We start from the raw sequence: 17,049 nt of genomic DNA, 5'->3' as shown, positions 1-17,049 counted from the left end.
TAGGAGTCAGGGCAGAGGATCACAGAAAGTAAGAGGGGAAAAGCCTCTACTGGAAAGGTGAGTAGGAGAATAATGATACATATGAATAAATATTAAAACTTTTTTTTTTTTAATGGCTTATCGATAAGCCATTTCTTTTATTTATTTCTGTGTGGATCATGTTGACTATTGGTCCTCCTAATAGTCAATCATTCTGGTGATGTTACGTAAGGACATACACTACCGTTCAAAAGTTTGGGGTCACATTGAAATGTCCTTATTTTTGAAGGAAAAGCACTGTACTTTTCAATGAAGATAACTTTAAACTAGTCTTAACTTTAAAGAAATACACTCTATACATTGCTAATGTGGTAAATGACTATTCTAGCTGCAAATGTCTGGTTTTTGGTGCAATATCTACATAGGTGTATAGAGGCCCATTTCCAGCAACTATCACTCCAGTGTTCTAGAGGCCCATTTCCAGCAACTATCACTCCAGTGTTCTAACGGTAAAATGTGTTTGCTCATTGGCTCAGAAGGCTAATTGATGATTAGTAAACCCTTGTGCAATCATGTTCACACATCTGAAAACAGTTTAGCTCGTAACAGAAGCTACAAAACTGACCTTCCTTTGAGCAGATTGAGTTTCTGGAGCATCACATTACTGGGGTCAATTAAATGCTCAAAAGAGAACTTTCATCTGAAACTCGACAGTCTATTCTTTTTCTTAGAAATGAAGGCTATTCCACAAAATTGTTTGGGTGACCCCAAACTTTTGAACGGTAGTGTATATATATATATATATATATATATATATATATATATATATATATATATATATATATATATATATATATATATATATATATATATATATATATATATATATATATATACATATATATATATATATATATATATATATATATACACCTGTATATATGTATATATATAATATATATATATATATATATATATATATATATATATATATATAATTTATTTTTTATAATAGATTGTATTTTTTATCTACTTTACATTTGATTCCAAATATCAAAGTGCTACCGAATTACAACCATTGGCGTTGTTAGGACTATTTTGGCGTTGTAATAAATAAAAAAATAAAAAATGGCTTATCGATAAGCCATTTGTTTTATATATATATATATATATATATATATATATATATATATATATATATATATATATATATATATATATATATATATATATATATATGTATGTCCTTACGTAACATCACCAGAATCATCTAGTATACCTTTAAGTCTTTCATATATATATATATATATATATATATATATATATATATATATATATATATATATATATATATATATATATATATATATATATATATATATATATATATATTATATATATATATATGGGACGCCGTGGCGAAGTTGGTAGAGTGGCCGGGTCAGCAATCGGAGGGTTGCTGGTTACTGGGGTTCAATCCCCACCTTCTACCATCCTAGTCACGTCCGTTGTGTCATTGGGCAAGACACTTCACCCTTGCTCCTGATGGCTGCTGGTTAGCGCCTTGCATGGCAACTCCCGCCATCAGTGTGTGAATGTGTGTGTGAATGGGTGCATGTGGAAATACTGTCAAAGCGCTTTGAGTACCTTGAAGGTAGAAAAGCGCTATACAAGTATAACCCATTTATCATTTATATATATATATATATATATATATATATATATATATATATATATATATATATATATATATATATATATATATATATATATATATATGAAAGACTTAATATGTATATAAGAAAAACCCAGTGAAGTTTTCTGCTCGTTCGCTCGCATCCTGTGCATCTTCTGAGGGCTAAACCCCCCTGTCCTTAAAAGCTAGTGACGCCCCTGGTCTGTCAGAAGCCCAGAAACTCACGGACCTTTTATACACACACATTAATTACAAACAAACAGGTCACGATTGGAACCTTGATTAGCCATTCAAACCTGTTTGTGTCAACTTTTGTGCATGTTATCAGATCAAAGTCACTGGGGATTGTCATTTGGGTACTTTCTTTTGTCATTTTGATTTAAAAAGAGTGAACAGTTGTTTGCCAATAAATAGCTTCACACAACCTTTAAGCATGAGTTGAAGAAAGGTTTTGGTGTTATCATTCATATTCTCTGAAAAATGGCCAAGAAATCATAAATCCTCCCAGGGTATGCAAACTTATGAGCACGACTGCATATACAAAAATTGGAGGGGGGGTATATACACTATGTAGATGACACTATGTACATGACTATGCATATGCTGAACAGTATTCTTTGTTTTGATATATGCTGGGAAGCAATAGGCCACTGTTGCTCTTTTTTGAATTTATAACCTCTTGGCAGCTGCAATTTAAACTGTGTAAAAGTATGTTGAAGCGCTTTGTGTCATGATCCGTGGTCCGGATCATGTTTTGTGTTTTCTGTTTGTTTTGGACTCCTTAAGTTCCTGTTTGTGCACCTCCTGAGTTTAGTCACCATGGTTACTTATGATTTTCACCTGCCTCTTGCGTCTCATCAGAGACTCTATTTAAGCCTGCCTTTTCCGGTCACTCATCCTGGCTTCATTGTTTGCTTCACGCTTATGTCAAGTGAGATTTGTTTATTCCTGTTCTCGATTCCTGATTCCTGTGCGAAGTTGTTGCCCTAGCTTCCTGTGCGATCGGCACGCCTTTCTTTTGTTGTTTTGCCTGTATTTTGGTAGTTGGATAATTTATGAAGAATAAATCAAGTCCTACCTTCACGCTTTTGTCCCGGAGTTGTCAGTTTTGCATCCCGGGAGAACAAACCTCGCAGTGAGCTGCGACCTGCCACGTGACACTTTGATCTTCAATACAGTTTCAACCACTTTACAAGAAAGTAATGACTTTATGAAGTTGAATGAAGTTTATTCCTTAAAACCGAATAGGTGTCGAGAACCGTGGACATATATAGGTAACGGTATTGTCTATATTGAAATTCTGATATTGATATATACAGCTGGGACCCCGACAGGCACATGTCATAGAAAATGGATGGGTGAATGGATGGATGGTGGGTGACAACTGTAGCCAGGAGTCGTCTGTCGAGAATAGCATTTTACATTAATTAACTTGTCTTTATACATTTGTGGCAGATAAGAATAATTAAATTGTACTCAAAACATTACCTGAAAATGTAACAGTGATTTTAACTGTGCACACACTATTTATTAAAGCCTCATATTTGCAGAAGAGAATCAACACATACGTTGACATGCAGTGTTCAATAAATGAGGTAAAGGTAAATTTGGGGGGTATTTTTTGTGCAACTGATAGACATCAACCTTGAGGTTGGCCGATCACATGAGTCGCCGCCATCCCCCGAGAGCGAGGTAATAGAGGTTTCTGGTTTGGTTGAATGCAAGGACTTCATTAAGCCCCTCTATTGTTAACATCTGGCCTTCGAAGAATGGCTCTTTCTCTGGTGAATGTTGACCTGGCTTAACAAGGGATTTTATTACACCATGCAGTTGACATTGGCAGCGGTGGCACGTCTGGCAATGGAAACCTCGCTCAACTGTTCAGGTCACGGGGGATCAATCAACGCGGCTTGTTTCCGTCGAAGCCCCTCCATTTCCAACCAGAACGTGTTCACCTGATCGTGTTATTTCATCTCGCAGTAAATTAAACGCTTCCTATTCTGGAGAAGGCAATCAATATTTAGACAGGTAATAAAGCATTTGGAGATGATTTGTGAACACCGTAAAAAGTGCACCTTTTTTTTACAAGTTCGCCTAAAATTTCAATGTCTCGGGCACAGGTGGAAAATTAAAAGTAAAACATTACTCTAATTATAGTTGAGGTGTTTATTCACCTAAACCACAAAGTGGTATTAATTGTAAGCAAGCTGCCATGAGCTGGGGGAAGTAGCTTTAGCGACGTGACCCCCACGATGCAGCAGATGGTAGACAGAAGGTGAGTAAAAAAAATCTTCTTTAATATAACAAAAGAAAACATAGTGGGAAACACAACAAGAAAAAAAGAACACATAAAGAAGTGCACATAAGTTCCGTGTCTTGTGTCGTAATTATTTGGTTTAAAGCAAGAGGCAATAGCAAGGAAGTTCAAATGACGCTGGACTGTTTGGCAACCGGGTGCAGGTGTGTTCTGGTTGCCAATCAGGCTGCAGTTGTGGACGCCTGTGTACGGCACAAGGAAGTGAAGATATAAAATAAGTAATAAACGGGACATGAACTGAAAAAAAACACAACAGAGAGAATAAGAAAATATAAGTCCAAACAGCCACCAGGGCGTGACACAAGCAATAATTTGAAAATAATTTAAAAAGTATTAAAGCTCATCAAATACAACAATTCAAATTTTGGGGCTTTAATAATGGTCTGGAGTGCATGAGAAAGTAGAAAAAAAACATACAGTAGCTTTCTTAATACGCATGTTCATGAAATAATTTAATGAATAATGATATCATTAATTAAATTGTGAAATATTATTTTGATCATGAAATAATGAATTACCAATGATGTAATTCAATACATATTTAAATAATTAAATAATTGTATAATTTGTGAAATAATAAAATAACATGAAATAATTAAATAGACCATGAAATAATCAAATAAATCAGTATGTATTTAAATAAATAATTAAATCATAAGATCATCAAATAAATTGTTGAATCATGAAACATTAAAACAATTCATTTTAATTAAGTAATTAAATGTAATTTTACATTAAATGAATTTGTGAGTTCAAACCCCGGCCGAGTCATACCAAAGATCTCAAGCGCGGCCACCGCTGCTGCCCACTGCTCCCCTCACCTTCCAGGGGGTGAACAAGGGGATGGGTCAAATGCAGAGGACAAATTTCACCACACCTTGTGTGTGTGACAATCAATGGTACTTTAACTTTAACTTTTAATAACACATTTAAGTATTTAATTCTTATTATAAGTTATCAATGACACATTTAAGTAACTATTTCAATAATGATTTATTTATTTGATTTTGTCCCATTTGAGCCACATGTTTCTATATGCTTTTTTTTGGAATTATGTGTGCAGGTGTGTGGTAGAGGGGTAAGGGGGTTTAAGGTATTTGTATCCCACTCAAATACAAAACCCAAAACCAGTGCAAATCCTTTTCAACCTATATTCATTTGAATAGACTGCAAAGACAAGACACTTAACATTCGAACTGGAAAACTGTGTTATTTTTTGCAAATCATTTGGAATTTGATGCCTGCAACATGTTTCAAAAAATCTGGCACAAGTGGCAAACAGACTGAGAAAGTTGAGGAATGCTCATCAAACACTTATTTGGTACATCCCACAGGTGAACAGGCTAATTGGGAACAGGTGTGTGCCATGATTGGGTATAAAAGCAGCTTCCATGTATTGCTCAGTCATTCATAAACAAGGATGGGGCCAGGGTCACCACTTTGTGAACAAATGTGTGAGCAAATTGTTTAAGAACAACATTTCTCAACCAGCTATTGCTGTCAGGCTTGTCCCTGACAGTTTGGTCATGTTTTAGTTTTTCCTTTGTGTCTGTCTTTATTTCCTGTCAGCGCTCTTATTTTGTCTTTATTTCCTGCTTGTATCCCTGAGTGCTTTCCCCCCTCAGCTGTGGCTGATTGGCACCGGGCCACACCTGGTGTCAATCAGCCAGCTACTATTTAGTCCTGCTTTGCCCTCCAGTCATGGCTGGAGTATTGTCATTATGATTGTCAATGTCATTGATACTTAATACTTAATACTCGTTGTAGCTGTGTCTACTTCTGTTCACTCTGCTCATGTCATAGTTCCTTCGTGTCACAGTAAGTGTTTTTGTTTCTTGTCCACAGTTAGCCTTTGTGCTAGTTTTTGTTCATAGCCAAGTTTGTTCTCCGCCTTGTGCGCGCCTTATATTTGTACCCTTTTGTTTGTTTTTGGTTATAGTGTTGAATTAAATCATGTTTTCCTGCTCAATGCCTGCCGCCATCTCTGCATCTTGGGGTTCGTCACCAACACACTGTGACAAAAACGATTTTAAAGGGTAAAACCAACCAAAACAGTAAAATAGACATCAAAATGTATAACCCTAACCCTAACCACACAGGACAACAGAGGACAGAAGACCACACAACTCACGTAGTGTTAAAAGCCAAAGAATAAAAGTGGGTCTTAAGACGAGACTTAAAACACTCCACTGTGGGAGCAGTTTGAACATGGAGGGGCAGAGTGTTCCAGAGTTTAGGGCCGACCACAGAGAAGGCCCTGTCTCCCCTGGTTTTAAGTCTCGTCCTGGGCACCACGAGCTGGAGCTGGCTCTCGGACCTCAGAGCGCGCGCAGGAGTGTAAATTTGGATGAGGTCCGAGATATACTGAGGTGCCAGTCCATGTAAAGCTTTAAAAACAAACAGCAAGGATTTAAAATCAATTCTAAAATGAACAGGGAGCCAGTGCAAACTCCAAAGAATTGGGGTTATATGCTCACGTTTCCTGGCCCCTGTTAAAAGTCGTGCTGCCGCGTTCTGGACTAACTGCAACCAGGAGAGAGCTTTTTGGCTAATGCCAGCATAAAGTGCATTGCAGTAGTCCAGGCGACTTGAAATAAAAGCATGCACGACTTGTTCAAAAAGGTTAAAAGATAAAAATGGTTTTACCTTTGCTAAAAGACGAAGATGATAAAAACACGATTTTAAAACGCCATTGACTTGTTTGTCAAATTTAAAATCGCTGTCTATAGTGACGCCAAGGCTGGTGACTTTGGGACGCACATGATTTTGCGACATAGACAGTTGAGAAGGGGTTTCAGGGGGCCGTGGCCTTTTGAAATTGGCATATACATTTGGCAGTCATTTGCATAAAAGTGATAAGACACTCCATGTTTCTTAAAAATCTCTCCAAGAGGGAGAATGTACAAGGAAAACAGGATGGGGCCTAGAATGGATCCCAGGGGGACACCACAGTAAAGCGGAGCAGAAGAAGAGGTGGCGTCCCCCAGCCTGACAGAGAAGGACCTCTCTGACAGGTAGATCTGAACCACTCTAATGCAGTCCTCCTGACACCCACACAATCTCTCAGGCGGTCTAAAAGAATTGTGTGGTCGACTGTGTCAAAGGCAGCTGTAAGATCTAAAAGCACTAAAATGGCAGAGCTACCAGAATCGGACATTAAAAGCAAGTCATTAAAAACCTTTAAAAGTGCAGATTCAGTACTGTGCAAAGCCTTGTATCCAGACTGAAATGGATCTAAAGTGCTATTTTCATCTAAAAAAGGCTGCAGTTGCGCTAAAACACATTTCTCCAGAATTTTTGACACAAAAGGTCATTTGGAAATGGGCCGATAATTTGACAAACATGTCGGATCTAGACCTGTTTTTTTAATCAAAGGCTCGACAACAGCTCTTTTACAAAAAGATGATGTCCCTAACAGACAAGTCAATAGTGTCCCAGATTTCTTTAAAAAAGCGAGGGGGGACTGGGTCTGTGGGACAGGACGAGGGTTTCAGTTTGTGGACTATTCCTGTAAGCTCAGGCATGGACACAGGCTCAAAGTGACTAAACACAGCCGAGCACTGAGTGGCCACATTAAAACTCAATGGAGAGCGAGAAAGATTTGCCCGAATAAAAGCAACCTTATCGTTAAAAAAGGAGAGAAATTTTTCACAAGTTTCACTTGTCATCTCCAGTAAAGTGGCTAGATTCGGATTAAGAACATAACTAATAGTATTAAAAAGAACACGTGGCTTGCTGATACTATTTAAAATTAAGTCTGACAGATATTTTGTTTTCTCAGCTTTAACCACACTTTGATAGTTCTGACAGTTTTCTTTTAAAATTTGATAAGAAACCTCCAACACTCTTTCCTCCTCCTGTCTAGGCCTGCTCTGCGTGTGTGTGCGTGTGTGTGAGGGTGGGTGGGCGTGTGTGTTACACAGAACATCAGTTTCCACACTTCTATTAGCCCCGGGTCCAGTGGACCCGGACATCTTATATGGAATAGAAATGTGTAGGGGGGTGTATGGCATACTTGCCAACCTTGAGACCTTCGAATTCGGGAGATTGGGGCGGGGGGGGGGGGGGGGGTGTTGAGGTGTGGGGCGTGGGGTTGAGGCGGGCGGGGTTTGGTGGTAGAGGGGGTGTATATTGTAGCCCGGAAGAGTTAGGGATGCAAGGGATTCTGGGTATTTGTTCTGTTTATGTTGTGTTAGGGTGCGGATGTTCTCCCGAAATGTGTTTGTCATTCTTGTTTGGTGTGGGTTCACAGAGTGGCGCATATTTGTAAGTGTTAAAGTTGTTTATACGGCTACCCTCAGTGTGACCTGTATGGCTGTTGATCAAGTATGTCTTGCAGTCACTTTTATGTGTATGCAGAAGCCGCATACAACATATGACTGGGCCGGCACGCTGTTTGTATGGTGAAAAAGTGGACGCGTCGACAGGTTGTAGAGGACGCTAAAGGCAGTGCCATCACGGCATGCCCTTAATATTGTTGTCCGGGTGAAAATTCGGGAGAATGGTTGCCCCGGGAGATTTTCGGGAGGGGCGCTGAAATTCGGGAGTCTCCCGGAAAAATCGGGAGGGTTGGCAAGTACGGTGTGTAGTCATTAAATATGTATTCTGATATATGTTCTTCACAGAAAATGAGCCAAAGTCAGTCTCAGTTTGTCAAATCCCAGCCGAGTCATACCAAAGACTATAAAAATGGGACCTGTTTCCCTCCCTGCTTGGCACTCAGCATCAAGGGTTGGAGTTGGGGGTTAAATCACCAAAATGATTCCCGGGCGCGGCGCCGCTGCTGCCCACTGCTCCCCAAGGGGATGGGTCAAAGGCAGAGGACAAATTTCACCACATCTAGTGTGTGTGTGACAATCATTGGTACTTTAATCTTTAATCTTAAAAATTAATTAATTGTATCATTTTTCTTTTAATAAAAAATGAAAACGGGTCCCACAGACCCGAACACCACACAAGGGTTAAAGCAAAACAATTAGCTCTTATCTCAAAACGCTCTTAAGTAGGGGTACTGTTAAGTTGAGGCACCACTGCATACACAATTGTTTAGACAGCAAACCCATCTTTGCTGGGTGAAACGAAGCAGTGGACTTAAAACCATTAATTCAAAGAAAACGTCCACTGGGCAGCATGTCTTGTTGTTGCATTTTCTGGTTTTTGCTTCATAAAAAAAATCCCCTCCCACCCCTTAACTGGGATGTGGCTGCCATGGCAACTGCTGAGTCATCCTCCCCAGTCAGCAGCAGCCTCCTCTAATCCCGTCTTGGTAAGTAACACCTTACATCATGCGGGCCCACATGCCCTCCATTAGCTACATTAGCTAGGACACAACAACAGGCGAGGGGGGCCTTCGTCCCATCGCGTACAGCCAGCCTGCGGATGGGGAACCTACCCACCACGGTGAAGCATTGCATGAGCTTTGAACAACTCACCCAGGATTATCCATGGATAAGACACTGGCTGCTGGACGGAGAGGTGGGTGTCCTTTTCTCGCGCTTTCCACGCCTCACATGATCTCGTCATGATGCTGACGCTCTGATGCTGCTTATGTAACATCACTCTCTTTGTACTTCTGCTTTGTTTAAAAGAATGATGTTTTAGTTCATTGACTTGACTATTAAATGTTTACCAGGCGGCCTAAACAGATCATTACTACTCATGACTGATGTAAAATATATATTTTTTAATTTGGTGTTTACAACTATCACTATGCTAAACTATTACCTCCATGTAAAAGGAAAATGTACAATTAGCATTGTTATGCTAAGCTATTACCGCCATATAAACATAATATGCACAACTAACGTTGCTCCGCTAACCTATTACATCCATGTAAAAGGAAACTGTACAATTAGCATCTCTATGCTAAGTTACTACCTCCATATAAAAGTAAAATGCACAGTTAGCATTCCTATGCTAAGCTATTATCCTCCATAATAGGAAAATGTACAATTTGTTTTCCTGTGGTAAGCTATTACCTCTATATAAAATGTAATATGTACCATTAGCATTGGTATGCTAAGTTGCTACTTACCTGTATACATTTTTTTAAATTTAACATTGGTGTGCTAAGCTATCACCGCCATATAAATGTAATATGTACAATTGGCATTGCTATGCTAAGCTATTACAGCCATATACATTTAAAATATACAATTAGCATTGCTATGCTGAGCTATTACCATCATAGAGTCTGAATTTAAAATATACAATTAGCATTGCTATGCTAATCAATCAATGTTTATTTATATAGCCCTAAATCACAAGTGTCTCAAAGGGCTGCACAAGCCACAACGACATCCTCGGTACAGAGCCCACTAAGCTATTACCTCTGTATAAATGTTTTATGTATAATTAGAATTGCTAACCTACTACATCCATGTAAAAGGCAAATGTGCAATTAGCATCGCTATGCTAAGCTATTACCTCCATATACAAGTTAAATGTACAGTTAGCGTTCGTATGCTAAGCTATTATCCTCTATATAAAATTTAATATATACAATTAACGTTGCTCTGCTAACCTATTCTCTCCATATAAAGGGAAACTGTACAATTAGCATTCCTGTGGTAAGCTATTACCGCCATATAAATGTAATATGTACACTTGGCTTTGCAATGCTAAGCTATTACAGCCATATAAACTTAAAATATACAATTAGCATTGCTATGCTGAGCTACTACCAACATAGAATCTGCATTTAAAATATACATTTAGCATTGATATGCTAAGCTATTACCTCTGTATAAATGTTTATGTATAATTAGTATTGCTAACTTCACTTCACTGTGCAACCTACTAATAAAAGTCTCAAACAAACAAACAAAACCTATTACATCCATGTAAAAGAAAAATGTACAATTAGTATCGCTATGCTAAGATATTACTTCCATATACAGGTTAAATGTACAGTTAGCATTCCTATGCTAAGCTATTATCCGCCAAGTAAAATGTAATGTATACAATTAACGTTGCTCTGCTAACCTATTACCGCCATGTGAAAGGAAAATGTACAATGAGCATTTCTGTGGTAAGTTATTACCTCCATATAAAATGTAATATGTACCATTAGCATTGGTATGCTAAGTTGCTACTTACCTGTATAAAAAAAAAAGTAAAATTAACATTGGTGTGCTAAGCTATCATCGCCATATAAATGTAATATGTACACTTGGCATTGCAATGCTAAGCTATTACAGCCATATACATTTAAAATATACAATTAGCATTGCTATGCTAAGCTATTACCATCATAGAGTCTGCATTTAAAATATACAATTAGCATTGATATGCTAAGCTATTACTTCTGTATAAATGTTTTATGTATAATTAGCATTCACTATCACTTTTTGTATCATATTTGTACTTATCGTATTTGCTGATGCTGTTCTGTTGTTGTTGTTGTTGTGGTTGTTATTGTGGTTGTTGTCTCTCTGTCTTATCCCCCTCTTGTCCCCGCATTTTCCCCCTCTGTTTTCCTTTTTTTCTATTTCTATCCCTTCCTGTTCCGGTCCGGCTGCGCCAAACATGAATATAAATCCATTTAATAAAGTCAAATACAAATAAGGCAACCCGAGAAGTATCCCACACTTCTCTTTTGTAAAGTAAATCTGTCCAGAATATATGGTTTGCCTGAGTAGCTGAACAGGACCAAAAATTAAAAATAAGTACAATTAGCATTGCTATACTACACTATTATTAAATGTAATATACCCAATTAGCATTGTTATGCTAAGCTATTACCTTCATATACATGTAATAAATACAGTTGGCATTGCTATGCTAAGATATTACCTCAATATAAACGTAATATTTACAATTACATTTGCTTTGCTCAGCTATAAAGAACAGGCCACGATGTTATAACTATCACAGTTAATTTGTGTTATTATTGAATTAAATCAGAGTGTATATGCTAACATTTAAAAAAAAAAGTCTCAAATCCAGTTTGTCTTGTTAAGCTAGTTTCCAGCTGCTTATATCACGGCTGCATATTAAAGGCCTACTGAAACCCACTACTACCGACCACGCAGTCTGATAGTTTATAAATCAACGATGAAATCTTAACATTGAAACACATGCCAATACGGCCGGGTTAACTTATAAAGTGCAATTTTAAAATTCCCGCCACACTTCCGGTTGAAAAACTCCTTTGGATATGATTTATGCGCGTGACGTCACAAAATCCACAGAAGTGATTGTACCCCATCGACCCGATACAAAAACCTCTTGTTTTTTTCGACAAAATTCCACAGTATTCTGGACATCTGTGTTGGTGAATCTTTTGCAATTTGTTTAATGAACAATGGAGGCTGCAAAGAAGAACGTTGTAGGTGGGATCGATCGGTGTATTAGCGGCTAAGTACAATACTTACAGCAACACAACAAGGACTACTTACTACGCCTAGCCGATGCTTGCCGCCAAACCCACGGATGAAGTCCTTTGTCGCGCCGTTGACCGCTGGAACGCAGGTGAGCACGGCTGTTGATGGGAAGATGAGGGCTGGCTGGCGTAGGTGGAGCGCTAATGTTTTTATCATAGTTCTGTGAGGTCCGGTTGCTAAGTTGCTAAATTAGCATTAGCGTCGTTAGCAACAGCATTGTTAAGCCTTACCAGGCTGAGAATTTTTAACCGTGTAGTTACATGTACATGGTTTAATAGTATTGTTGATCTTCTGTCTATCCTTCCAGTCAGGGGTTTATTTCTTTTGTTTCTATCTTCATTTGAGAACGATGCTATCACGGTAGCTCAGTAGCTAAGTGTGTCACCGATGTATTGTCGTGGAGATAAAAGTCACTTTAAATGTCCATTTCGCGTGCTCGACTCTCATTTTCAAGAGGATATAGTATCCGAGGTGGTTTAAATACAAATCCGTGATCCACAATAGAAAAAGGAGAGTGTGGAATCCAATGAGCCAGCTTGTACCTAAGTTACGGTCAGAGCGAAAAAAGATACGTCCATCACTGCCTCTCTAGTCATTCACTGTAACGTTCCTCATCTACGAATCTTTCATCCTCGCTCAAATTAATGGGGTAATCGTCGCTTTGTCGCTCCGAATCTCTCGCTCCATTGTAAACAATGGGGAATTGTGAGGAATACTAGCTCCTGTGACGTCACGCTACTTCCGGTACAGGCAAGGCTTTTTTTATCAGCGACCAAAAGTTGCGAACTTTATCGTCGATTTTCTCTACTAAATCCTTTCAGCAAAAATATGGCAATATCGCGAAATGATCAAGTATGACACATAGAATGAATCTGCTATTCCCGTTTAAATAAAAAAATTCATTTCAGTAGGCCTTTAATATAACGCAATGATGAGAATTATCTTTTGACGTAAGGCATAATCCAGCTTCTAAAGATGAGTAGCAAAACTAGTTTGTAGTAGTTTTTGTTACGTACGGCGGGGGAAGGAGACGACACAACGGCAGGGATCAGTTCAATAGGTTTATTGAACCAGATGATGATGTGATGGGGTGTGTATGCTACTCTAAGTGAATGGTGAATTAATAATGTAAACGTTACCAGAGTTTGTTGTAAGTGCGTGCTGGATGAATCCTACGTCAGACCAAAGGGGGCAAGGCGAGAAGGCAGTCCGTGGGCAAGCAAGCGTCGGGGGCTGGAGAGAAGCAACGAGGTCCGTGTCCGAGCAGGGGTCGAGGAATGAGGGAGGCAGTCCGAAGGAAGTCGAGGCACGCAGCTCGATCACGAGAAACAGAGGAAGCACTTCGGGGAACACAGGACATAAGACATGGGAACGGGGAAGGCTCAGAGAGAGCAAGTACACAGGAGGGAAGCCAGAGACGGGATGCTTACTATGAGGAGTGAACTATGTTCCGTCACTTGATCTTCAGGTCCGCTGGTCTTTATGCTGTCTGTTCTCATTAGTTCCAGGTGCGCAGATTAGGGATTGCCTGCAGCTTTGTATCGATCCGTTGTGGTGAAGAAGGAGCTGAGCCGGAAGGCAAAGCTCTCAATTTACCGGTCGATCTATGTTTCCATCCTCACCTATGGTCATGAGCTTGGTTATGACCGAAAGGACAAGATCACGGGTACAAGCGGCCGAAATGAGTTTCCTCCGCCGGGTGGCGGGTCTCTCCCTTAGAGATAGGGTGGGAAGCTCTGTCATCCAGGAGGAACTCAGAGTAAAGCCGCTGCTCCTCCACACCGAAAGGAGCCAAATTAGGTGGTTCGGGCATTTGCTCAGGATGCCACCCGAACGCCTCCCTAAGGAGGTGTTTAGGGCACGTCCGACCGGCAGGAGGCCACGGGGAAGACCCAGGACACGTTGGGAAGACTATGTCTACCGGCTGGCCTGGGAACGCATCGGGATCCCCCGAGAGGAGCTGGTCGAAGTGACTGGGGAGAGGGAAGTCTGGGCTTCTCTACTTAGGCTGCTGCCCCCGCGACCCGACCTCGGATAAGCGGAAGAAAATGGATGGAAGGATGGATGTATTTTACTTTAATCCAATGTTGTATATTCTATCAAAATGTTTATGTTTACATGTTTATTCAAACTTTGTATACATAGACTAGACTTCTTAACTCAACTAAAATGGGAGTGCACTATGCCAACAGGATGCTAAATTTATAATCCCATTTTCACGCTCATGTTTGCTCGTTCTTGCCACTGGAGTTACAGTAAATGCAGCCGGTCAAGACAAACTGTACATTAGATGGTTTGTTGAAGTGTTCATTTGCATGTTCACGACGACGATGATTGCAGTTTTTGCTGCCAAACACAGAAAATTCCCCTGTGGCTCTTGCGGGGGGGGAAGTTCTCTCTATCTTTTCCCAGTGTGCGAACATCTCTCTGGTTCCCATGCTAATGCCTGGCACTTTTATGGTTCTGTGACCCTTATGCAGTTTTTGGTGACTTCCAAGCACAAATATGAATTATTGTGTTGTATTCGTCTTTCCCAGACTGCTTCAGAGTATCCCCAGTTTGTCAAGATTGTTGAAGTTGGGCCCAGAGATGGTCTTCAAAATGAAAAGGTAAAAAAACCCAACATAATTTATATTTATATATGCTGTCCTGCTGCTATGCTTAATCATACCTTCAAAACTACTATTTTCCCCCTGAATGTTTCTGTCTTTCCTACATAAAACACGCTCAACATATGGCTTGTGCGCCATAATTACCGTAGCATATGTTTTACATTTTCTTTGAAATCCAAGAGGGGAAGGGACATGGCTTCTGGCTTCGTTTACTCTGCTTAGCATGTCACAGTAGAATCATTCCTCATCGCATGCCAGCACTTTTTTTTTTTAGGTGAAGATTCCACCGCAATGTCCAGTAAAAAAAAAAAAAAAAAAAAGATAAAATCGTACATTCAGACATGTTGTACCTCCCAACTTGCATGGATTCAAATCCACAAAGAGCTGTTTGTTTTTTTTAATTTATTGCTCCCCCAGGAAATTGTTCGGACAGGGGTGAAAATCCAGCTGATAGACATGCTCTCGGGATCAGGCCTGCGTGTGATCGAGGCCACCAGCTTTGTCTCCTCAAAGTGGATACCGCAGGTATTAACTCCACTTTGTGCGCAGTTAAACAGAGACGAGTGATTTACAAAGCCGAACAACTACTGTGGGCTACCTGCATCACCGCAGATGTTTCCCCCCCCCCAAGATTATTTTAACATTCAGAAATACTACCCTTCCTGTCGTAAATTGCATTGCTATTTTTAAGGACATTCAAACATGTTTTTTGCTCTTTTCACGGAAATATGACATCAAGTAACTTCGCCCTTAATGGCCTGTGCAGGGACGTGAAAGGCTCGACTTGGAATGATGTATTTTCAAGAACAAGTTGTGTTGACCTTATGGGTTTATTTTTATACCTCATATGTTTTTCTCTTTTTGTTCAGATGGCTGACCACACGGAAGTTCTCACAGGGATCCAGAGAGTGCCTCATGTTCAGTACCCAGTATTGACACCCAACATGCAAGGCTTTCAGGATGCGGTAAGTCAGTGTTTCTTAACCATAGGGCCGGGGCCCATTTTTGGGCCGCGAGCACGCCCTAGAGCAGTGGTCTCCAACCTTTTTGTAACTGCGGACCGGTCAACGCTTAAAAATGTGTCTCACAGACCGGGGGGACGGGGGGAGGTTACTTTTTTTTTGTCATAAAAAAATACAATCATGTGTGCTTACGGACTGTATCCCTGCAGACTGTATTGATCTATATTGATATATAATGTAGGAACCAGAAGTATTAATAACAGAAAGAAACAACCCTTTTGTGCGAATGAGTGTGAATGAGTGTGGGGGAGGGAGGTTTTTTGGGTTGGTGCACTAATTGTAAGTGTATCTTGTGTTTTTTATGTTGATTTAATAATTTAAAAAAAATATATATATCATTATTTTTATTTTTTTATTTTTTATTTTATTCTTGTGCGGCCCGGTACCAATCGATCCACAGACCCGTGGTTGGGGACCACTGCCCTAGAGCAGGGGTCGGCAACCCAAAATGTTGAAAGTGCCATATTGGACCCCAAAAAAAGAAATAATAAAATAAAAAGCTGTCTGGAGCCGCAAAAAATGTAAAGCCTTATATAAGTGTTATACTGAAGGCAACACATGATGTAAGTGTCTAAATTAGCTATATTAGCCTACTATCAAAGGCTGACACAAATCTTTGTTGACAGAAATGTTGTATTTTAATTTTTATTCTGCACATTTTTGCAACATTGGAAATCATTAGAAAAATGGAGGCTTCTCACAGGATGAGATAACTTCTGGAAATTACTGGCTTCGAATGGCCAAAAGGTACAGATGTGTGTGTCCAAGTTTAAGGAAACGGGAGGCTGTCTTCTTCTAATACAGGGGTGTCCAAAGTGCGGCCCGGAGGCCATTTGCGGCCCGCAGCTAATTGTTTACCGGCCCGCCACACATTCTGGAAATATTATTGTAAAAATAAAAAAGAACATTAGAAAAAGTGGAATGAGGTGAAATCTAACGAGAAAAAGTTGCAATGTTGACACAAAAGCTGCCATGCAGGCTGTTTTTTTTTCTTTTGTCTTTGTTTATTTTTCTTTTTTTGCCATTGCTCAAAAAAAAA

General features: G+C 39.5%; 1 protein-coding gene and 1 long non-coding RNA gene across 2 annotated transcripts in view; one reads left to right on the top strand and one right to left on the bottom strand.

Moving 5' to 3' along the window:
• Nucleotides 1–17,049, bottom strand: part of LOC133657233 (uncharacterized) — a 972,718-nt gene that overhangs the window by 708,868 nt on the left and 246,801 nt on the right. The window lies entirely within an intron of this gene.
• hmgcll1 (3-hydroxymethyl-3-methylglutaryl-CoA lyase like 1) overlaps nucleotides 9,241–17,049 on the top strand; it is a 60,021-nt gene continuing 52,212 nt past the window's right edge. The window contains exons 1-4 of the mRNA XM_062057650.1: nucleotides 9,241–9,467; nucleotides 14,914–14,985; nucleotides 15,406–15,513; nucleotides 15,858–15,953. Coding sequence (XP_061913634.1) covers nucleotides 9,372–9,467; nucleotides 14,914–14,985; nucleotides 15,406–15,513; nucleotides 15,858–15,953 — 372 coding nt within the window. The 5' untranslated portion in view covers nucleotides 9,241–9,371. The remainder of the gene's footprint in view (nucleotides 9,468–14,913; nucleotides 14,986–15,405; nucleotides 15,514–15,857; nucleotides 15,954–17,049) is intronic.

Source organism: Entelurus aequoreus, linkage group LG09 (assembly GCF_033978785.1).
Source record: "Entelurus aequoreus isolate RoL-2023_Sb linkage group LG09, RoL_Eaeq_v1.1, whole genome shotgun sequence".
In the NCBI taxonomy this organism is placed as follows: domain Eukaryota; kingdom Metazoa; phylum Chordata; class Actinopteri; order Syngnathiformes; family Syngnathidae; genus Entelurus; species Entelurus aequoreus.
The sequence above is the reverse complement of the archived record's forward strand: the minus strand, read 5'-3'. Positions and strand labels throughout refer to the sequence as shown.